Raw genomic sequence first — 22,981 nt, 5'->3', positions numbered from 1 at the left:
CCATTCAACAGGCTAGGTTTATGACACGGTGAAGAGGACTGGCAGAGAGCTTAGAGTGTGTTAGTGCTGAAGTTTGCGAGGGAAAGCATTCCCACACTGAAGATGCATTTTGTCCTCTGGAGTTAAGAGTTCAAAGGTGTCTTGGAGCCTGTGAAATGTGAACACGACCAGGAGAACAGTTAGTGTTTGGCAGTGATCAAGCAAGTCTTTTTTCAAGTGATGTTAGCAGTAACATGCAATACAACAGTATAACATCTGAGGGAGACAAATTCAAAACACACATTTATTTATTTTGACTACATTAATTCTGAATATATGATTATGTTATATCTATTCGAAAATACCCATCATACAGTATGCGCAACAAGTTTAAGAATTAGTTTTATACAGGTGTTTCAATCCATTAAATATGCTTAACGCATTCCTCACACACACATTCACACTTCATCGCTCAATACATTTTCATGGTTTTCTCAAATCAACACTCTCTATGGTGTTACTGTATGGACTGTGTCCAACCCCAGTCATTTGGGTCCAGACCTTCTGCTGACTCTCATCCTCTCTGATCTTCAGGTGTCGCTCCAGGACACGTCCCTGGCTGGACAACCTCTCCAGCTCTTCCTTAAATGTCCTCTGAATGGCACTCAGGGACTTGAGCAGGTGCCTGCTCTGAGCTGGGCTCAGGAACTGGGCGTGGTCAGAGATGAAGTACTGGATGTCAAATGATGTCTCCTCCAGCCGCTTCTGGACACCTTTCAGGGTGTTCTCCGCGTCCTACGAACACAGAGGTGGTTATAGAATCAGACTGAACAAATTCACAAAACTGAATTTACCAACACGTGTTTTATTTGGAATAAATATATGGGGGGGAAACTAGCTGAGCCAGACTGTATGAGCATGTATGTGCGGGAACATGAGTTACCCTGTGTTGCTGTGTCATGAGCGTCACTGTGTCTAAGTTGTATGTGTCCATGATGTCCGGGTTGCAGACCATCTCAGAGTTGTCATGGATACTGCCTGATAGCTTATCAAGGGTAGAGAGGAGCTCCTGGTATGTTGATGCCAAACAAGCCTAAAAAAGTCATTGTAAATGGTAAAGATTAATTGTTATTTCCCGATATTCCGGTCACACATCCAAAATTACAACTTCATCATGACAAAGGAACACTTACCTTCCCAGCATCAATTGCCTGCGTTAGAACATAAGTTCTCTCTTCAGACATTTGGCAAATATCTGCAAAAGCTGGCTGCAAATGTAGGAACGCTGAAGCCAAATCACGGTGGATTTGTGTGGGAACGTGTTCATTAACTGACTTTAACAGCTGCCTGGCTATCTCCAGATCTGTGGTTAGAATGCCAGCCAGTGAAGAGAGATGGCATTCCAGCGACTAGAGTGAGTTTAATTAGAAAAAGAGGAAAGTGAAATGTTAAAAGTAGGTGATTGTGTTAACAGATGCTCATACAAAGAGGGAAAACTCAGATAAAGTAATAGTGAAAGGAGTAGTTTAACATGACTGAAAACAGTTGTGTGGATAGATAGATACTTTAGATAGATAGATAGATAGATAGATAGATAGATAGATAGGTAGATAGATAGATAGATAGATAGATAGATAGATAGATAGATAGATAGATAGATAGATAGATAGATAGATAGATAGATAGATAGATTGCATGGATACCTGAGATTCTTTCAGCTGACTGTGTAACTCCTCCATGTTGTCACTCTCAGAGCCGTGGGTTAGCAGCTCATTCCTGATGTCCTCTATAACATCTGCATGGTCCTGGAGTCTACCAACACACTCTAAATAACTCTGGGTGGAGAACTGTTGCTGAAAATGAACACATGAATGAGGAAGAGTAAGTAAAGTGTTTAACAAACATAGAAAACACTGTTATGTGTGAGAATTGATTGAGATTGAATAGTACATGGAATGCATTGAATTACATTGAATTGAATTTTAAAATGTAGAACTTACCCGTGCTGTCGACTGAGCCTTGTCTGACTCCTCCATGCCCGAGACGTGTTGTCCACACGACAGTCGATCAGACTCAGCAGAATGGCAGATGTCAGGACTATTTCCCACCGCACCCTCAGCTTCCTCATCAGAGCCTTCCTCCTCGATGCGCTCTAAAGTGTAGCCGTGTTTGTCCTCCTGAGAACCACTCCTCAGGATACAGCTCAGTTCTCCCATCACATCCTGAAGCACTGAAGGGTCTCGGTTTGAGGAAATACCCTGAATAACCTGCAGCAACTGAGACTGAACCTGTGTCATATCAGACGGAAGCGCTTCTCCGTGAGGTCTCCTCTCCCGGGGACTCTTTGTTTGGTCTCCTGTCTCTATCCTATGGAGAGCCTCCCGCTTCAGCAGATCCATAAGAAGGTCTGGGCTGCTGCTTTCCAGAAGGCCATGAGCTGCATCTCTCTCATTAGAATCATCTCCCCCAGGTGAATGTGGAATGTTCTGGATCATGTCGGTCACTGCTTGGGATTCAACCATTTGCAAATCGTCAACATCTGCCCCCTCTACCCTCATTTTGACCAATTCATGTAGACCAGAACTAACGGCACTATAGAGGACCGATTCAGGTGGCGTGGCACTATCAGGTGTAGTTGAGGGGTCTGATTTAACATGGGCCGTCAGCTGTGGATTCTCAGCAGCAGTACATTCATCTGGCATATTCCCATCCTGTGTATCTGATCCCAGGCCTGGCTCTATCCCAATTAATGGATGCTCTGAGATCATCTCTGATGCAGAGGGTGTGCTTGTATCCGACGACTTTACAGACACACTTGTATCATATATGTTATTATCTGTCTGTCCTAATTCTGTTGTCATGGACACAGTGGCTGAATCAACTTGATTTGGTGACTTGTTTTGGCTCCATGAGGACAGTTCTGTGTCAATTCCCTTGCTAGCTTCACTCGGGTCTGATACAACACCCCTGGTAGATTCAGGCACAGCAGAGGCATTAACATTTGAATCTGACAAATGTTTACTCGGCGGAGTTTGATCTGGGGTAATTCTGCACGTTTTTTCTTGAAAAGGAGCTGTTTTTAATAGCTCCCGATCCGTATTATAGCTAGGATAATGTTCACTGCTGTTGTCTATGTTTAATATATTTGACACAACAGGTAAAGCAGAGGATTCATCCAACTTCTTCTGATTAACAGACATACTCTGACTGTATCCATTTTGAGAAGCTGTGGGCTCAGTGTCTTTCTCCCCCTCTGACCTGACAACTGGTTGCTGAGGCAGCACACTGTCTACTGACAAATATTCAACATTTTCCGATGTATTTTTATCCATGTATTCAACTGTAACCCGTGACAGCGGGCTCGGCACGTTGTCTGAAAAGTCCCGTGGTGATGAGTTATCTCTCTGAGATGACTCTGTGACTAGAGGTGACTGAACAGCATTCAGGACATTCTCCACTTTCCTTTCCTCAGACAACATGTCACTGTGTGACGAGCAGGACACGCCTGAGTCACTCTGAACAGGACTCGCAGTCTGATTCACCACTACCTCGCGGTACCCTGCTCCGACAAGCCCATCATCCAGAGTGAAGCCGCCGACTGCCTCACAGGCCACAATGTGTCTCCCAGAAGAGCTGATATCTTCTGTCTGTCTCACTGCTGTAGGCTGACCTACACGGGGAGCTCCACCATCACTTAGAATGTGCGAATTTGAGATGTTTGATAAAATGTCACTTTGGGTAGGATTTCGAGATCCAGGAACCATATCTGACAGGTGTGCTCGGGTGAGGCCCTGTGAGACACAATCTTCCTTCAGTAAAGACATTCCGTCAGTTTGATGGATGGCATATTCCCCCGTTACCTGACTGGCCAAAATGGGTGGGCTCATCTGTTTATGTATAGACCCATCGCGACTAACAGTGGATGAGGGAAGTAAGGGGTTCAGGGAATCGTTCATCTTCTCCATGTGTCCTGCTGCCTCCCAGTCTTCCACTGCTTGCCCAGTACTATTCTCTATACCTCTCTCATTGACTTGCTCATCAGTGAGATCCATAACTATGACCGCAACCTTTCTCTCAGTTTTCGGCAGCAGCATATTCTCAGCCTCCACGCTGTCTATGAGGCCCAGTCTTTGAGCATCAGAAATGGAGCGGGCACAGTCTGCATCGGGGTCAATAATAGCTTTGTGAAGTGGGTCTGAATGAAGGATCTTATCGGCCAAGTCATCACTAACCAACCCTGAATCCAGCGCTTCCCCTACACTAATCGTGTATCCAGACTTCGAGTCATACACGCCACCTAACAGGCTCTGCTGCTCCATGATCTGCAAGGCTACCTGGGAGGATATGGACCCTTTCGACACGGCCTCTTTTAGGGTTGACATTGTGCTGCTCTGATCCCCTATGACCCCTCTCATGTGAAGCTGCAGAGCGAGCACCTCCAGCACAGTCTCCTCATCAACCAGGCCCTTATCCAGAGCTGCATCCAGGTCATAGCGCTTCCCAGAGGTGACATCCAAAATGCCACCCTCCTCCACTTGGGCTCTTAGTAGGTGGATGGCATAGCCTCTTTCATCTTCATTGTCCCATTCTTCTGAATCACATTCAAACTCTGTAGCCCGGTTATCAACAATTTCTGTCAATTCACTGGACAATTGTGATGAATTTGTTTTCGCTTCTGTCTTTGTTTGACTGGAATGTGTCACTGGAGGTGAATCATGTGTACCTGAGGCTAAGCTAACGTGTGTGCCATTCACCGAGGATGATCTAGGAGGAGTTGAGCTCTCAGGAATGGCTTCTGTGACTGAACCTCCATTGACATTCTCCTTCATTTGGCTATCTGAACATTTATCAGATAGCCAAGTATCTGATGCTGGGCTCAGGTTTGTGGCATTCACAGAGGGTGATCTAGGAGGAGTTGAACTTTTCTGAAGGGTTTCTGTGGCTGAACCTCCATTGACAGTCTCTTTCTGTTGATTATCTGAACCTATATCTGAGTTTCTTAAATTCAATTGAAAAGACGCTGTTGTGCTGCTTGTGTTTTCTTGAGGGAAGCTCTCACACAAAACACTCACTTCATAATCAGGCTTTGTGGTACTCTTTATAGAGTCAACAGCTATTGATGATTCCGCTATTATATGCTGTTGTAGCAACGGTGCTTTGATAACAGTATATGTTTCACTGTAAGAACGAACCTGCTCATTCATTGTTTGATCTGCTTCGTCATTAATGTGCAATAAGGCTAGATCATCTGTATTTCTTTTAAAAGGCATATCTGAATTTCTAAAATCTTCTAAAGTATCCTCCTCCATAGGAATATCACCAAAAGTTGATTTAGCAAGTTCAGAATTGTCACTGTTGTTTTCAAATGTCTCCCTGGAATCTTCAATTAACTGTTTTGCCATTTTAGACAACTGTCCATCAAATATCAAAAGCCTTTTCCCTGATTTTGGATCCATATAACTATTCATCATGAGGTAGGAGATGAATAATTGTTTTGCCTCTGTGGGAGATGGGGTATTAATACTCTTATCGTCAATGTCCAGGTCATCGGTAGGACGGTGAGATCCTTCAATCTGAATCTCCCTGAACATCAGCCAGGAGGAAAATCTGTCATAAAGCTCCGCAAAATCAGGTAAAACGTCTGGTATTTCTATGGTTTTCAACACCTCGGCTGTATACTTGTCAATTAAACAATTTTGAATAGCAGAATCAATATCGACTACCTCAGAGTTTTCTGGTATGTAAAAGGCTGCTATTTTCTGTCTATTGGTGAGCAGCTGGGATGCAAACTGATTGGTGATGATTTCATGCTGCAGAGAGGTGGACATGGTCAAGATTTCCCCAGAGTCAGGCCACAAAAGTCCTGTTAACCCTCTCTGTTTCTCCAGCACTAAGAGTGCCGTGCTAGAGCTCATCAAATCACACTGAACCGCTTCATCGACTGTTAGTCTTTCTCCGTTTTGAGGGTTCAAAATGCCGCCATTTTGGACCTGGTGGCTAAGTAACCCACTGGCCGTGTCTTGGTCAATCAGGCCCTCTGACAGGGCTTCCTCTACAGTGAATTTACGGCCTGTTTTGGGGTCAACAATACCACCTGCACACAGCTGAGCCCCCAACAGCCGCAACATGGTCTCTTGATCAATAACACCCTCACGAACAGCACTCAGTACACTGATCTCCCTCCCTGATGTCAATGAGAGCGTTCCATTAAGGTCTTTTTTCACTGGCAGCAGCCGCATCCCAGTCTCCTCATGAACTGCACTTCTATGCACCAGCTGGATGAGAGAGACCCTCTCGGCTGTTTCGGGGTTGATCAAGTCCTTCGACGTTTTCTGTCTCTCCAGGATCTTGACAAACAGAGAGGCAGGAATTAGCCCAAATTGAAACGCCGTCTCAAGGGTCAGTACCTCCCTTGTATAGGGCACCCTCAGTCCACCTGTGGCCAGTTGGATCTCTATGACCTTTAAGGCCAGACGCTCAGAGACGGCCCCTTCCCTGACCGCTGCTATCACAGGGAGGGGCTCTGAGCTAAACCGAGGACTCCGGATACATTTGTTTGTTGTGTTGAGTTCTTGTAGTTGCTTCCAGCTGGGCTCATCAACAAGGTTCTGTTTGAAAGCATCATCCAGGTCCAGACACATACTCAGTTCAGGGAAAACGAGGCCAGAGGTTATGAGCTGAGCTTCTAGGAGACTGATCCCAGTGATCTGGTCAAGCAGGCCTGTCTGTACAGAATGAAATATAGAGTGCACTGCTTCACTCCCCACCTCTAGAATGCCATCAATGGTCTGGAATTCTGGATTCTGTGGGGGGGGGGGGGAAACAAGACACCATAGAGATTAAACACAAGCAGCCATTACCAGCCAATGAATAGAATCTGTGATAAAAACGGATAATAATGTCTATTATTGGTAAATGTAAATGTACTCAAAATTCCTACAGAATTATTATATTTAATAACAAGGTGAAACATGTACTCACCCCTTGGACAAGCATGTGAATGTTAACAGTTCATGTGCAACAGTGCAAGGCTGTGTGTCAGTTCAACAGCAAGAAGAGGTACAGTGGGCACATAAAAAAGCTGGCATGCGTCTGTGAACAGAATATTCAGTATCTTGCAAAACAAGAGAGCAAGTTAGACACAACACATCCAGGCTGTTATAATTGCTCTGGGAACACCTGTGATGATAAGGATATATATTAGTTGTATTGGTTGCTGTGAAAAGGCTGGGTGATATGAAACACTCGTGCCATTATTAGCATGTTCACAGCATACTCAGTTTCAATGGGTACCAGGGAGAAAATGCACAAGACAAAATCCTGTTGAGAAACCTACATTGCCTCACTTTTCTCTCAAAACCTGTAGCGCTCAATACAGTAGTTTTAAAAGGAGTATGGATCATAGGGCACAAGAGAAAACCTGCCACACCATGCTAGAGATCAGGGGGAAAGGTTAGTCATGCAGTCAAACAGTAGATGGCACTGCTACATTTTTTTCACCACACTCATTCAGCCCAGTGCAGAAAAAAGGCCCAGTATCCAACCTGCTCGGTAGAGGGGGTCTGATCAGCACACTGCTTGGCCAGGTCACTGCTGGCCTGATGGAGGGCCTTCAGCTGCTCCTTGGCCTCCTCCTTCTCCTCCTCTGTCAACCTGTACATCAGGGAATTTGACGCATTATGTTGTTGTGTTATGTTATTCATTTGTAGCTTGAACAGAAACATGAGCAAAAGTCACATTGATGAGAACCTCGCCACCAGGCTATTGCACACAGCACATACAGTATATGCCTGGAATAACAATGACTCAAGTTTGCCAAGTTTGACGTGTTGGTCCACCAGACTATTTGCATTTTGGGCGGAAATGACTGGGAACGAGATTGAAGACAGAGCCTCAATTACAATACATGCAAATATAATTCAACTCACTTGTCACTGTGTTTAGTTAGCATCATCTGTGTAGTCATCAGTGCTTCAGCAATTTGTTCTTTCTTTGTAACAATCTCCTCCATTGAAGCCTGGTGTAACAAAGGGAACACTGAATGAATACAAGTTGTGATGACTTGAAATGGCACTTCCTTTCCTTTACACCGAATTTTCACCAATGACATATACAAGTGTGATTTGTGCAATACATGAATCTGTAGGATCATGTTCTCATTGTAACATCCCTGTGCATTCAGAAGATGCTGTTTTTCATTAATTCCATCAAAGGTCTACAGTACAGTACTGTACCATATCATGTTGGGCAGACAATTATCTATTTATTATTCATTAATCTATTATTTTTCTTGAAAATGCAGAATGTCCAGGTCATAGGTAGGACGGGAAATTGTGCAGCAATTTCAGAGTGTAGGCTAAATTATAATTTTGGGGGGTCAAGTGATGTGATTATCATAAAGTTGACTTGAAAAACTGGAGTTATTGTGCTTGTGTAACTGTGTAATGAAGTAAACGTCTGAATGCCCAGGGGGAGCTGAAGTCATGGCCTAATGGTCACACATGTATTTTCTGCTCATAGGTACAGTATAGGTATAGTTGTCAGGGATTAACCCCAACTTATTTATTTGTATTTGTAATGGGGTAAATAAATGATAAGAGAGCATCAAAAGCGTTGTGTTTTTATTAGAAACCATTCACATACAGTGATAGCGAAAGGCTGTGTGATATTTCGCATCTCAAATGCATATTTCTTATAAAAAATAAAACCATCAGTAAATCAAATAATATGTTTGGATAACAGGTTATACAGACAGTTGAGGGGATAATAGCATATATAACTACTGTACTGTATGCCTATACTGTAATAACTAAACAGGATGAGAAGAGGAAGTAACAGTACATTCTTGTTACACAGACTATTTACCTGGGGCTTACTAGAGGCCTCTGTGCTGGCTGTACCATCTTTCATGCCCTTCTCATCTTTGATCAGGCTTGGTTTCACACTGGACACCCAATGCAATAACTTACTAACTTTATCACCATGCTCTTTCTTCTCCTCATCAATAGATCTCTAGGATTTGAGGAAACAATTTCAAAAAGGCTGTTAGTGTCAGAGTTATCATTTAAAGTTGCATAGAATATATTCAACATAAGAGAAACCCCAAGTACTCCCAGCCATATTTTCACCCTCTCAAGAAATGGACCATGAACTACGTAGGTTTACAACAAGATTCATGGTTTACATGAACCAAGTTGGTTGGTCATACATGTCCCTTTATTATATGTTAGAAATAAAGGCAGAAAAAAAAGAAAAAAAACATTTACAACTTTGCCTCTTTCTGTTAAAACAAGGGGGGGAAAAGTGAGCATATAATATATGTTAATATGTGATTTAGGTTGGTCTTGTGCCATGTTGTAATACTGTTATTACTCCGGTAATATGTTGTTGCATAGAAATTGTTACACCTTAATAGAATTAAGCCGTTTATGTTATTGTTACACATGTTAAATAGAGACTGTTCCTACTTTATTACAACATGCGAATACAATACTTTTATTGAGGTAAGGCAGAGATATACAACAGGCAGAGAGCAGCTTCGGTGGTAACATTTCCCTCGAATCAATTAAGACAAAGTACCCTTAAATATATGCTTGACCAATTAAAAATTGTGTTTTCCTCATTCACCAGCTACAACTACATCACAAACTCAAAACTGGCGATAGCTCCAACTATATTGGAATGATGACTTCTTAGCCTTGGTGGCCTCTAGTAGCCTGAGGCCAGTGTGGCAGTCATAGACACTTTTCTCAATGGCATCCTTGAAGGAGATTTTTCTTTTAGTCTTTGGGCAGGTGAGGCTTTTGGTTTGAGTTTGATCATCTTTCAATAATGAGGCAGTGGCTTTGTCGACCAGACAGCCTTGAACAGCCTCCTCCAGTGAGATTCTATTGTGAGTCTCAGGGACTATCAGTCCTCCAGTCAGAAACTGGAATTCCAAGCACCGAAGACCCACATCCTTTGGGAAGAGGCCCCCCTGGATAGCCTGAGCTACAGTCAAGGTCTTAGCTGTCTGTGGGTGAATGATGCCATAGTAGGCTTGCTCACACTGTTGGAGCTGGTGGGCAAATGTCTCATCCAAGAGACCTCTACGCAGAGCCTCTGTGACTGTGGCTTTCTCACCAGAGGCTGGGTCACAGATACCCCCAGTGCAAGCTTGGGCCTCTAGCAGCCTTAATGCAGTCAGTCTGTCAATCTGGCTCTGTTGAAGTGCTTGCCAAACGGACAGCCTTCTCTTCTGTGTGGTATCCCACAGACCGGCAACTGGGCTGTTTGGATCCTCAACAACGACCATCCTCGAAATGATGAGGTCTGCCAACTCATAGATGCTGAGGAGCCCACTTCGATAGCTTATCAGTTCTGCCGTTTCAAGAAACCTTTGACTAAGGGAAGTTTCAATGCAAATCTGCCGTCCACTTCTGAGGTCTGTTATTACATGTAAAGGACTGCCGTTTACATCGGCGATGGCTTTTTCCTGCCATTCACTGTCCTGCTGGGAGAGAAACAGATAGGTCCTCTCGTCAATGCGCTTGGCCTTATAGGCTTCATACGTGGACATCTCAGCACCGAGAGCAGTATTGACGACTGACACTCTGTGAGAACTGGCGGGAGAGAAACTGGAGAGATGCCCGTCTCCAAAGGGCAGGAGATAGACATGGCTATTGGTGTCGTACAGGCAGATTTTCAGCAATTCTGAATAGTACGCCTTCTGCCCTGTGTCAGGGTTGTGATAGCCTTTGGGATTGCCAACTGGATCATAGAGACTCTGTAGGGTGGCTTTATTTAAAATGCCCTGTTCCACAGCAATGTTAGGGGGCACCCTAACACCCATCACTGGGTTAACCAACCCTCCAGTTGCTATCTGCGCCTCAATAATCTTCTTTCCTTTGTGTCTATCAAGAATCCTTTCCTCCATAGCCTCAAACACAGACAGAGTTTTACTGCCATGAACATAGCCACTGACTGCTTTTTCAGCATCCATCAGTTTGTCTTTCAGGTCTGCCTTAACAACACCCTTCTCCAAAGCATCTTGAACTATGTGGGTTTTTCCAGTAGCGGGATCTATAACACCACCAGTGGCAGCCTGCGCCTCCATAAACTCAATGGCATAAGTCTTAGCTAAAAAGCCTTTCTCTGCGGCCTCCAAAAAAGATAATGTTTTCTTGCTTGACTCCAAATATATTCCAGCAATAACAGTTGGTTTGCCAATGAACTGAGCGAGGGATCCTTGCACCTCCTCAACAGTGATAAGGCCCACTTCTAATTTCTGCAAAATCTCTCTATCCAGGAGCTTGTTTTTGATCAACTTCCTTATACTGACGTTGCCTCTAAGCCCTGGGAGTTTCAGTGAAGCCTGAGAGGAAAGTATCTCACTCTGCTTCACGTCACTTGTGGCCACTTTCAGCATATCGGTAGAATGAGATACTTCGGATGACATGTCTTTGACATTACATGAGCTGGTGCTAGTGACATTGGATGTAACGTTCAGACTTTTCCCTGCCTGCCTATTCAGAGACGTTGAGCTCTTATTTGATATGGACATAGATTCAGTTGTCATACTCTGGCTCAGGCTCTTGGAGACGACGCTTTGCGTGAGTTTTTGCTGAACTGTTGAAGCTTGGATAGTTGAGCTGTTTGCAGTTCCCAGCATTGTTTGTTCCTGTGAAATGCTTTGATTGTGGACAGTTTCCATTGTGTCTTGTCTCATGCTTTTTAGCTCCTCTAGCACTTTGTCTTTCTCCATTGTTTCAATCTGTAGGCATGAGATAGGGATAATCATTAGATATAGGTAACTACTTGAAAGATAACAATAGAAGTGACACGTATGTGTGAGAGTGTGTGTGTGAGTGTGTGTGTGTGTGTGTGCGTGTTTCCACATGTGTTGTGTGCGTTGTATTTATCTATGTAGAATTAGAAAACATCTCATCTATATGTGGTATCTTTTTCGGATTACTGTAATGTACAATATGTTTCAATGACTTCAGTTAGCAATGAAAGTATACCTCTGAGGACACCTTCATTTTCATTAGCTCCTCTTCTAGAGTGTGCTTGGCATCTTCATATGAGGACACCATTTTCTGCGTTAACAAAAGCTCAGTCTTCAGCTTGGCAACCTCGTCATCTTTAGCACACAGATGATTGGTTAGATTTCTAGTGTTCTGTTCCTTTACCATCCTATTTTCAGTGGTAATAGTGACCTCCAGTTTCAGAACCTTTTCCTGAAGACTTTTGACCTCCTCCACATAGGAAACGATCTGCTCGTTGAGGGATCTTGTTTCCTTTTCCTTTACTCCTAGTTTCCACTCACCGTCTGTCAACATTTGTTTGATCTTTGTGGCCTCTTTGGAGCTTACCCTGTTGAGATTTTCCTGTTGGGTTATGTTAGAGATAAGTTTCAGTTTTTCTATTTCTAGTTGAACAATTTGAGATTTAGCCTTCATCAGGTCCTGGCTAATAGTTGCTCTTTCATTTTGCACTTGTTCTATCTTTATACAAAGCCCATCTAACTGCTGTTGAGCCTCCTGCTTTAATTTCAATGTGCTCTGATTAAACGTTTTCAACTGTTCAATTTCGTTCTGTAAATGCTTGTTCTCGCTCTTGGCTGAATCTGCACTGTGTGAATTCTCTCTAGATTTCTTCTCCAATTCTTGTAATTTAAGCTTCTGGTCCGTCTCAGTCTGCACTAACTGCAGCTGTCTCTCATAGCCTTTCTTCTGTAGTTCAAGTTTGCTTTTGAGGTCTTCTAGCATCTGCTTACAATTGTCAAGTTGGTCTTCCAGCTTTTGGGACCTCAGCTGAAGGGCTGAAATTTCCTTTTGCTTTTGCTTAAAGTCTCCTTGGCCTTGATCGAGTTTTCCCTTCAGCATTGTGACCTCAGATGTCAATGACTTGCTTTTCTCTAGGGCTGTGTTTCTCTCCCTCTGAAGGACTGTCATTTCCTGTTTGAAATTTGATGAGAATTTGTCTGAGTTGGAGGTGATATCTCTCATGGACAACCTATTCCTCTGTAGCTCGGCTTCTAACTCTTGTATCTTAGACTGGCTGATTTTCCCTTCTTGGGTCTCTTTAATCAATTCATCTTTTGTTCTTCTTAGGGCAGAGCTCTGCTCCTCTAGTTCTAATTTCAAGTTTTCCAGCTTTAGGTCGGCCATTTTCTTGTCCCTTTGAAGGGCACTGATATCATGCTTGAGACTCGCTGCCACTTTTTCAGAATTTTCACTCATTCCTTTCATCTGCTTACATTTCAAAAGTTCACTCTCCAATGCTCTCACTTTAGTGATATATCTTTGTCCCTCCATTGACTCCTTTTGCAATTCTTTGTTTTTCTGCTGCAGTTCAGATGTTTTCTGCTGCAGATCAGATGTTTTCTTTACCTGCTCACTATAGTCCCTCAGTTTTAGCTGAAGCTCGTGTGAAGTCTGAGATTTCTTCAGCAACTCCTCTTCAAAGATTCTGACCTGTGCTTTAGTGCTCTCCACCTGAGATTTGAATATGTTTATCTGCTGATCTTTGCTCCCCATTTCCACAACGACTTTGTCTAGCTCACCCTTCACATTTTTCATATTACGTTCCGTCTCCATGTTAGTCTTCTTAAGGTCCTCCACTTTAGTCAGCAGTTGAGTGACCACCTTTCCACTTTTCTGAAGCTCTGATTCCAGGTTTTTGGATTTGAGCTGTATGTCCTGTTCAGATTGTGCTTTAAAGGTGAATTCCTCCCTGACCTTTTGAAGATGCTGTTTCCAGGTCTCTGTCTCGCTTTTCAATGTTTTAATCTTTTGCTCAGAGAAGGTTTTTTCTTGTTGTAATGACTCAATACTGATCTGAAGACTCCTAATATTATTGTCTAACAACACATTTGTTCTCGTCAGCTCACTGATTTTAAATTTCAACTGCTCTCCTTCCGCCTGTTTAGAGGCCAGCTCCTCCTCGAAGCATCTCATCTTGTGACTACTCTCCTGCTCCATGGAGCTCCTCTGGAGTCGGTTTCCTTGGTTGATTTTTAGCTGTTCTTTCAGACCGTCAACCTCTGTTTTATGGAAAATACACATCTGTTCCAATGAGGACTTATCCCTCTGGAGGGATTTGTTTTGCTCTTGAAAGACATAGATGGATTTTTTAATTTCTGTACTTTCATGTCTAAGCTCCTCTGACTTTTGTCTCATGCTGCTCCTATCTGATTCCATGTCCAGCTGGAGTTTCTTCAACCTGATATTGGCATCATCCAACAGGTCTTTGAAGCGCTGAGCTTTCTCCTCTGCCACATTTCTATTTACAAGCACAGTGTTCAGCTCTGACTTCAGGGTCTTGATCTCAGTTTCAGCTCTTTTCTTGACCATGGTTAGCTCCTCTAGTTTGTGCTGCAGGGCCTCCGCCTCTACATCTGTATGGGCCAGCTGGGTGCTGGTAGAGAAGGAGGAAGTTTGCATGCTCTCTCTGACAACCGTAGAATATTGTGAGTTGTTGTGGAGGACTTTGGTATCAGAGGTAATGGCTTGCTGGGCCAGATCCTTTTCCATGAACTGAACCTGACTTAGGAGCTCTGCCTTAGTCCCTTCCGTTGCCTTGAGCTCCATCTGCAGTGTGCGACTCTGCTCCTCAAGCTCCTGAACATTGCTGCTTTTCTTCTTCAATTGGTCCTCAAGTTTCCTCCGGGCCACTGTGCTCTCCTCAATGCTCTTCTTCAACCTATGGAGAGTACCCTCCAAAGATGATCGCTTAGTCTCAGACTGCTGGACCAGCTGCCATGCATTACCTAACTCCTGCTCCACAGCAGCTTTGCTCTTCACTGTCCCTTCTAGTTCTTTGCGCCACTGCTGGGCCTCATCCTCAGTCTTCGATTTCTGGAGGGTCAGGTTAATGATGGTCTTCTTCTGGGTTTCGACCTCTCCGGCTAGATTATCCAGCTGTGTGTCTCTCTCAGCCAATGAGTCCTCCAGTTCCTGTACCTGCTGTTCAAGCCGTCCAATCACCTCCTCCTGAGTCCTTTGGAGCTCCATGCTTTGTGTCCAAGTTATGTACGTTGTTCTTTCAGAAGCCTTCCTGTTCTAAAATGCAAAAAAAAGAAGTCATTGACTGCTTCAAAGTTGAGTGAAAAAAAGGACAAGAAAAAAGTACGGTATCACTACAATTTTACTAATAATTACTACATGTAAATACTTGATTTATGTATCGTAAAAAATAATATATATAAATATGTATATCCTTACCAAGTTGAAGAGTGTTTCAGCGTTGTTAATTGTCCCCAACAAATGCCACCATGTAAGAGTGTTTTAGAGTCAATGTGAGGAGACAGCTTGTTCCTCCCAGAGAAAACACCATCACCAACAACAATACAAAAGAATAGCTCTTTTGTATCTGCGTTGCAGTTGCTTATGTCTGCTTATTATGTGGTTTTACAATGAACAAAGAAAGACATCTTCATTCATGCAGACTGAATGATGAATAGCAGAAAAGAGGAATAGTGCCCTTTGAGTTATTGTGTATTCATGGCTTAAAGAAGAGGTACCTCAAATATGGCTGGGAGTCAACCCCAACAAACAACCAATTTGAAGGGAAAAGACAAGGGAATTCAGAGGATGCATACGATTTTAGAGAATAAAACACTCTTGTGTCCACAAGATTAACAAGAGTTGTTGCATGCCAACATAAACATCCACAGTGTATGAAACATCAGGTTTGTCTAATGACAATAAGTAATTGAAGATAACAATACAGCACTGTATTGTTTACAGCTAAAGTACCATGCACAAATGACATGCATTGTGTGACATTGTGTTTGTTGATAGCTTATCATCTCAGGAATAAAAGTGAAAGGATATTTCATCAAAACCCCTACCTCCTCATCTTCTGTTCTCTTCAACGTCTCACTGGTAAACTTCACAAACTGTGTCATAAGAGTGACAAGAGCAGTGTAGCGAGTTCTGAGGTCCATGAACTGTGATGAGAAAAACAAACAAATCCTTAACACACATACAGTAGCACACTGAACACGGGTCTCCACCACTGTTATATTACAGAGTTCCTACCTCCTGAATGATGGCATCAGATGAGCTCTGCATCCTCCGTCTCTTGAGTGGTGACTTGTGCTGAGAGTCCACCATCGCTCTGTAGGTCATCAGCTGTAGCTCATAATCCTGAAAATAGACGAGTGCATATTATTCACCTGGTGGTCAACTGCTCTTCCTGCAGCCATCAATATAAAAATAAAAATAAAATAAAAATATAATATAAAACTAAATCAATGTGAATCGATAGAATATATCAATAACATATACAGTATTCATTCTATGTCAATAAAGATGGAATTGTTAATGAGAGTACTTACTTTAACAGCAGCAGAGTACTGCTCTGAGTACTTTTGGCATTCATCAATTCTTCTCTGCTTCTGTTCCATTTCAGCAACAAGGACCTGAAAAACACAGAGGTTTAAAACACATCACATTTGGAAAATCTCACGAATCTACTATCTGTTTTGATACATTAACATCACAATTGGAAAACGGTTTCTCCCCTCGTTTACCTTCTGTTGGTTGAGCAGCTCAGCTAGCGCCTTGCTATCGTCAGGCTGGTTCTCCTGGGTCTTCACCTGTGTAGCCTCCATCTCTCTGGCCCACTCATCCAGGGTGCCATAGGCGTCTTTGTAGTACTTCAGAGACTTACCAATACCTTCCAGTTCCCGAAGCCTGGAACATTATAAAAGCATTACAATTGAACCGTAAAAAGTTGACTCTTCGTCAATGTAATCATGCATAGAATGAAACCACAGTGACCCAGAAAACACTTTCACCTGCTCTCAATCTGGGAGTGGACATTATGCCACCTCTCGCCCAACTGGTCAGCCTTCTCCTTGTGCCAGTCCAGGTCAAAGTCACGCTCGTTGTGGGCCTTGAACATGCGGTCACTGATGGAACGGGCTTTCTGGAGCTCATCCTCCAGGTCATGGAAGACATCTCGCTTCTCGTCGATCTCTGTGCGCCATTGCTAAGAGCAGAGTAGACACTGGTCACCCTCAATAATGCATCACTCACTTGCATGTGGACTGAGTCTCACACATAATCATAACAATACATCATAATAATCATAATAATATTATAATGTGGCATTTCTAACCCCAACATTTTGGTGGGGCCAGTGCCACAGTCAAACAAAACACATCACCCGTCATGAACACAGTTGGCTATAGCCGACATCAAGACAAGCCTATTTGCAGAATATATTTTAAGATTAAGATTGAGAAATATGTTTAACTATTTCTCGTGGGCGCAATCTTACGGCTTGTCAGACCCCAGGGGAAAGCAATAGTAAAGATGCGACAGTCATCTAAACAATTTAGTTTTTCTCTGGCGAGAACCAAAGATTAAAAAAATTATTATATATATATATATTATTTGCTAATGGTAGTATACAATGAAGATAATGAAGATACAATTACATGACAAGGGTGATGCTTATTTCATGCAACACCACCATCTGCTGGTGGGGCTGGGCCCCACCGCCCCAGATGACAAAACATCACAGACAATACATTCATCCAGCAAGAACATTAGCAATCAGACAGAGTTGTACCAGCATTTAATACAACATGTTGTCATGTCAAATGCCTTGTGAGAGGGATTACCTTGAGTGTGCTCATGACAGTCTCAATGGACTTCAGGTCAGAGTTCACAGCATCTTCTTCAGAGAGTTTGGCCTCATAGAGCTTCACCACAGCCTCTGCACTCTGGCTGTTCTTCACCACCATGCTCACCGTCTTCAGCCTGCATCATGGACAGAGACACTTTGTGTTGAAACGGCTTGCAATTTTAGGTATACTATCCATTTAATATGAGTCCTCCACTTAAGAGGCCAAACAGTAGTGGCTGGGTCCACTTACTTCTCCAGGTAGATGGAGGACATGGAGTAGACTTGGCTCATGCTCTGGATGAGGACGTTGAGCTCAGAGGAGAGGGTGGGGACCGAGGGAGAGGCTGCTGCCTGTCGGAGGAACGCCTCACACTTCTCCTTCATAGCCTCCAGGTTCTCCTTCAGCTGATCCAACTCTGCCTTCTTCTTCTGCAAAGGGAGAACGTGTTTATTCAACCTTTATTTCACAAGGTCATTTTCAATAACAATCTGCTGTGAAAGTAAGTGAATTGGAAACAATGTAATAAAAAGATGGGTCTAATAGAATATACTGTTTGAATGCTGGGTTCTCTACCTCTTGCTCTGCGATGCGCATAATGCTCTGCTCTAGGTCATCCCTGTCCAGAGGGGTGCGGATCTGTCGGATCAGGTGTTCCTCGTGAGCCTCCAGGCACATGCGGAAGTTACGCACCTCAGAGATGTACTGGTTGTACACCGACTCCTCGTGTTCTTCTGCTCAGAACAAAAGCATAAAAAGAGTAACTGCATGATCAAATATTTTTTATTCTGTAGTGGGATAATGCTGCCTTTAGATTTATCTCAACCATAAAACAATTACTTTTTTTACCCTTTAAACAATTAGTCTTTGGCCCCATTTGGCACACGCACACACACACATGCATGCACACACGCACAGATACACACACACACACACACACACACACACACACACACACACACACACTTCCTGCAGTGCTGGCCATGGGGTGCTTGGCAGGTTAAAGGTATTAACTTAATATATATATATATATATATATATATATATATATATATATATATATATATATATATATATAGCCTATAATAAGCTTTAAAAAACATGTGTTTTCCTCAAGGGAGTGTGCCAAATGTGTATCACACCCTCTTGTTAGCAGGTATAGTAAGGTTAGCGTATCCCAACCTCTCTCCGCAGACTTGAGCAGCTCCTCGTAGTACTCCTTGCAGGCCAAGACTTCCCTCTCCAGCTGGGCACAGTCGGACACAGAGAAGACCTCAGACTCCTCACTGTCCTCAAGGAAGTCTTCAAAATGGGACTGCAAGTTGCTCAGGACCTGTTGATGCTCACCTGGCAACATGGTCTTTATCTGGAGAAAGACAACATCACATAAGACAGATCCATAACGGATCCACAATCCACAAATGCACTGCACCAATTATAAACATTATAGAAAAGTAGGGATGGGGAAGCAACAATTATGGGATGGGATTCACAATAATTTCTCTCCAACATGCAGACCGAAATAAGTAGATCACATATAATTGCATTCTTTAAATGAATGTGCAATAACACTATGTGCAATATGACAACCCTAGGGTACATAAGGTTCAGAGAATAGGAAATGTTAGAATAGGTATAGCATAGCATAGAGTACAGCACAGTGTGTTATTTGTATAGTATAGTATAGTGGATAGTGTACATAGCCTTTATTTATGTAAACCAGCTCTTTTCCCTTCTTGTTTTTAGTTTTTTTTTTCCTAGCACCAGGGGAGCCCCCCCTCCCAAATGTCGTTGTTTGGTACCTGTACTATATCAATGACAATAAAGACCATTCATTCATTCATTCATATTAGGCTACTTGAGGTCCTGCCTATCTTTAGGGTTTAGGTTTGGCTGCAAAAAGAGACTTGGTGTGACTTGTACATTAAGTACATGGAAGTTAATGCGAGTACACAAACATACCGAGGCCACGTTCCAGTGTCGGATGGCACGGATGTCAGCCATAAGGGAGTGCCAGGAGATCACACTCTTCATGTTGATGTGGGAGCGGTGCCACAGGGCCAGGACATTCTGATACGTCTGCTCGACTCTGAAAAGCAAAACAAGAAGATGAATCAACAATAAAGACTTTATGTATATGTTACGGTACATGTGGGAATACGGTACATGTGGGAATACGGTACATGTGGGCATTCTCCGCCTTGTTTTTGTGTTTCCCCATGTGTATCCTATATTGTCAGCGTCTTTGAGCCTCGGAAAAGCGCCATATAAATTGAATAAATTATTATTATTATTATTATTATTAATACGGTACATGTGGGAAAACTAGGGTTAGGGTTAGGTGCTAGGGTGACTTGGTACATGCTGGCATGTCTAACCCTAACCTTAACCCTAACCCTAACCCTACCCCTAACCCTAACCCTAACCGTAGCACCCTAGCACCCTAGCACCTAACCCTAACCCTAGTTTTCCCACATGTACCGTATTCCCACATGTACCGTAACACATACACAAAATACAACACATTATGAAAACGGCCCGTACACATTATGGAACTGGTGAGCTGTGTAATCATGAAATTGGTTGCCTTTGTCATTTTTACAATGTAGAGTGAAATAGACAATAGAATAGAATACATAGGATAGAGTAGATATCTGATGGCGGTGTCTCACCTGCTGGCCACGTCCACAGCCTCCTTGTTGGGCGGAGGCACGGTGAAGCAGACCGAGGGCACCATGGCTTCGTTCCCAGAGGGGCTGATCACCTTCCACTTGGCCCGATGAGAGTTACTGGCCAGCACGCACTCATCATCCTTATAGATTGTTATCTAGGGGGGAAAGAGGTTACCGTGTTCAAATCAATAGCACTACAACATTAACAGGCTAAATTCATTCAATACCAATTCAGCCTCAGACTTATGACCAACTTTTTAAGATGCGTCTTTAAATCTAACCGTTAGCAGAAATGCGTAAAAGACAGTATTACAAATCTTGCTGTAACAGGAGAAAGTGCAACAAGTAAATAGTACCTCTATCTGGCGGTAGTCACAGATGGCTTTGACAGGTATGGAACTTCTGACTGGACTCCCCGGATTCCTGGGCTTGAGCTGGACAATTGCCTTCGCCCTGCCCACCAACCCAGCCACTGTGCTGCGATACTGGAGGAGCAGCTCCTTCTCGTCCTAGGGAAACACAACACCAATGTCCAGCCATCAGTTCATCAATTCAATCACAGGGAGAGGGCTACTTTAATGGAGAGATACTCATTTAGGACCACTGTGATTAAAACATCAGATTTCTGACAAATATCAATGTGACTACTGGTTGTGTTCATTTTCATGCTTGCTTACCATGGACTCCTGAATGTGGTCCTCCAACTTGTGTAAACTGCTGGTCCGATCACAGCCATACTTTCTTTGGATGGCATCTTGTAGGCCCTTAAGGTAGTCCATGGACTCTTTGCCATCATTGAAAAACTGTTGGGAGGGAAAGGGGATTAGATACTCCATCCGACTAGCGGACCTTCATTTCCTTCAGTTCATTCCGTTGACTCACCTCAAAATAGACTGCATTGTCTTTCAGGTGTTGCTCCACACAACAACAGAGCTGGAGGATCCAGCTCCACTGGGTCTGCATGGCTGCTCTGTAGGCCTAGGGGAATGCACAGAGAAACTGACATGTGTTACTATGTCAAATAATTACTCAGTTAAGTTAGTAACTGAATGAACTGTACTATGTATAGAGCTCGTATGTGTAAAATACAATAAAGATACATATAACGATTTTCAACATATCTAACATTTGCAATGAAACCGATGAATCATACTACGGTACTAAAAGTGTTGCATGAACTATAAAAACACAGATGGAAATATTGGACGTCATCACACAGACAGGGCTTACTTCAATAGTCATCCTGGCAGGGTGGTTCTCAAGTTGAAGGTCCTCTGCCTTGTCCTGCACAGACTTGATCACCTCCTCCTTGTCATCCAGCTCTCTCATCAGGTCCTGTAGAGAGAGAGAGAGAGAGAGAAGGAGACACCCGATACATCAGGCAGTGTCTTTGGCACACAACCATGGCCTAAGACCAATCATATGCAGAGGCATGTAGTTTGCCATACCATCTCAAACAAAATCATCAATAAAATCATCACTCAAAAAGCTCAGAATTAGTGGCTGTGATTCCTCTCCACCAATGCGTATTGTAACCTTTGTACTTTTATTTTCAGAGAAAACATATCACCTTCAGAGATAACATGTTATATTATTATTATAACATATTATTATTATATTAACATGTCCTGTGTATATTTGTTCACCCACAGGAAATGTTTTTATTCCCTTGGTCATCAGAGTCAAACCCACTTCCTGATAGGAAAAGTATTGTATGCCAGCAATGTACTGTATCCACGCCCGCAAAGCAGAAGTGTTAAGCCCCTTAAAAGCATTATAATCTCATGTGGTTAAATAGCCAAATATGCTTGCAGCGAAAATAATAAAACAGAATGCAGTCGGCTCAAGACGGGCATGACTCACAGCATGGTACTCCCTCTTCTTAGAGATGTTGCCATTGCAATCGCTCCAATCAAAGGCAACCTCCTCTTCCTCTCTCTCGTTGAGCCAGATGAGTTCCTGGGTGGCTCGGGACACAAAGTCATGCAGGCTCTCCAGGTTCTTCTGCCGCTCCCTCGAACAGTTCTACAGAAGTAAAGCCATGGGAAATAGAGACATATTGCTCACATGGTATTCAAAAAAGCTGTGATTATTTTGTAACAGTACATATAACTCAATCAATCAATCAATCAATCAATCAGTTCAAATGCAACACTTACCAGTAACTTCCCATACTGGGTTTCTAATTTGCCTAGTTTTTCAGAATAGTTCAGTTTTAGTGGTTGGTTCATCTGACTCTGAGAAAAGAAGACAGGTAAGACTTATTATGTTGCTACATATTACATATTATATTATGTGTAGTAACATTGTTATGACTCTCGTAAAATTGTATTAACATGTTACTGTACATAGTCATATAGTCATTGATACTGAAAGCCCTCGTGACAGTACCAAGTTAGTTCAAGTTCCCATGTTGGTTGGTGTGTAAGTGTGTAAGTGATATATCGGATTAGCTCAAAGCTGTCAAGTAAGCCTATGATAATGATTGATGATGATCAATAATTTTGGTATCACATTTCCAAGTTTGTTCAGAAACAGATCTGGGAGAGAAAAATGCTGAGTCTTCTTCATACATACCTCACTAAGTTTAGCTTCTTTGAGGCTTATTTGAAATTCTTCGATGGCTATTTGTACACTTTTGTGGTTCTCTAAATGTGATTCCACACTTGGCAAATCGGATCCCCACTCTGCACGATCTAATTGCACCTTC

At 42.9% G+C, this 22,981-nt stretch overlaps 2 protein-coding genes across 2 annotated transcripts in view; both read right to left on the bottom strand.

Annotated features, from left to right (window-relative positions):
• dst (dystonin) overlaps positions 1-22,981 on the bottom strand; it is a gene marked incomplete at its 5' end in the record, with an annotated part of 136,747 nt that overhangs the window by 53,585 nt on the left and 60,181 nt on the right. The window contains 21 exons of the mRNA XM_080534608.1: positions 7,524-7,632; positions 7,908-7,996; positions 8,845-8,991; positions 15,815-15,913; positions 16,005-16,112; positions 16,304-16,387; positions 16,499-16,661; positions 16,766-16,959; positions 17,597-17,735; positions 17,852-18,030; positions 18,176-18,333; positions 18,782-18,965; positions 19,562-19,688; positions 20,272-20,426; positions 20,628-20,780; positions 20,949-21,074; positions 21,154-21,249; positions 21,502-21,606; positions 22,135-22,296; positions 22,431-22,508; positions 22,849-22,977. Coding sequence (XP_080390734.1) covers positions 7,524-7,632; positions 7,908-7,996; positions 8,845-8,991; positions 15,815-15,913; positions 16,005-16,112; positions 16,304-16,387; positions 16,499-16,661; positions 16,766-16,959; positions 17,597-17,735; positions 17,852-18,030; positions 18,176-18,333; positions 18,782-18,965; positions 19,562-19,688; positions 20,272-20,426; positions 20,628-20,780; positions 20,949-21,074; positions 21,154-21,249; positions 21,502-21,606; positions 22,135-22,296; positions 22,431-22,508; positions 22,849-22,977 — 2,784 coding nt within the window. The remainder of the gene's footprint in view (positions 1-7,523; positions 7,633-7,907; positions 7,997-8,844; positions 8,992-15,814; positions 15,914-16,004; positions 16,113-16,303; positions 16,388-16,498; positions 16,662-16,765; positions 16,960-17,596; positions 17,736-17,851; positions 18,031-18,175; positions 18,334-18,781; positions 18,966-19,561; positions 19,689-20,271; positions 20,427-20,627; positions 20,781-20,948; positions 21,075-21,153; positions 21,250-21,501; positions 21,607-22,134; positions 22,297-22,430; positions 22,509-22,848; positions 22,978-22,981) is intronic.
• On the bottom strand, positions 51-7,411 carry LOC308171147 (uncharacterized protein; the record flags this gene model as incomplete). The annotated part of the gene is made up of 8 exons (XM_080546003.1): positions 51-116; positions 541-774; positions 923-1,072; positions 1,683-1,832; positions 1,980-2,780; positions 3,327-4,588; positions 5,504-6,782; positions 7,400-7,411. The coding sequence occupies 8 exons, from the start codon at positions 7,409-7,411 to the stop codon at positions 51-53; spliced, it is 3,954 nt and encodes a 1,317-aa protein (XP_080402129.1).

Source organism: Nansenia antarctica (assembly GCF_963989245.1).
Source record: "Nansenia antarctica genome assembly, chromosome: 1".
NCBI lineage: Eukaryota > Metazoa > Chordata > Actinopteri > Argentiniformes > Microstomatidae > Nansenia > Nansenia antarctica.
This window is presented reverse-complemented; position numbering and strand designations above follow the sequence as displayed.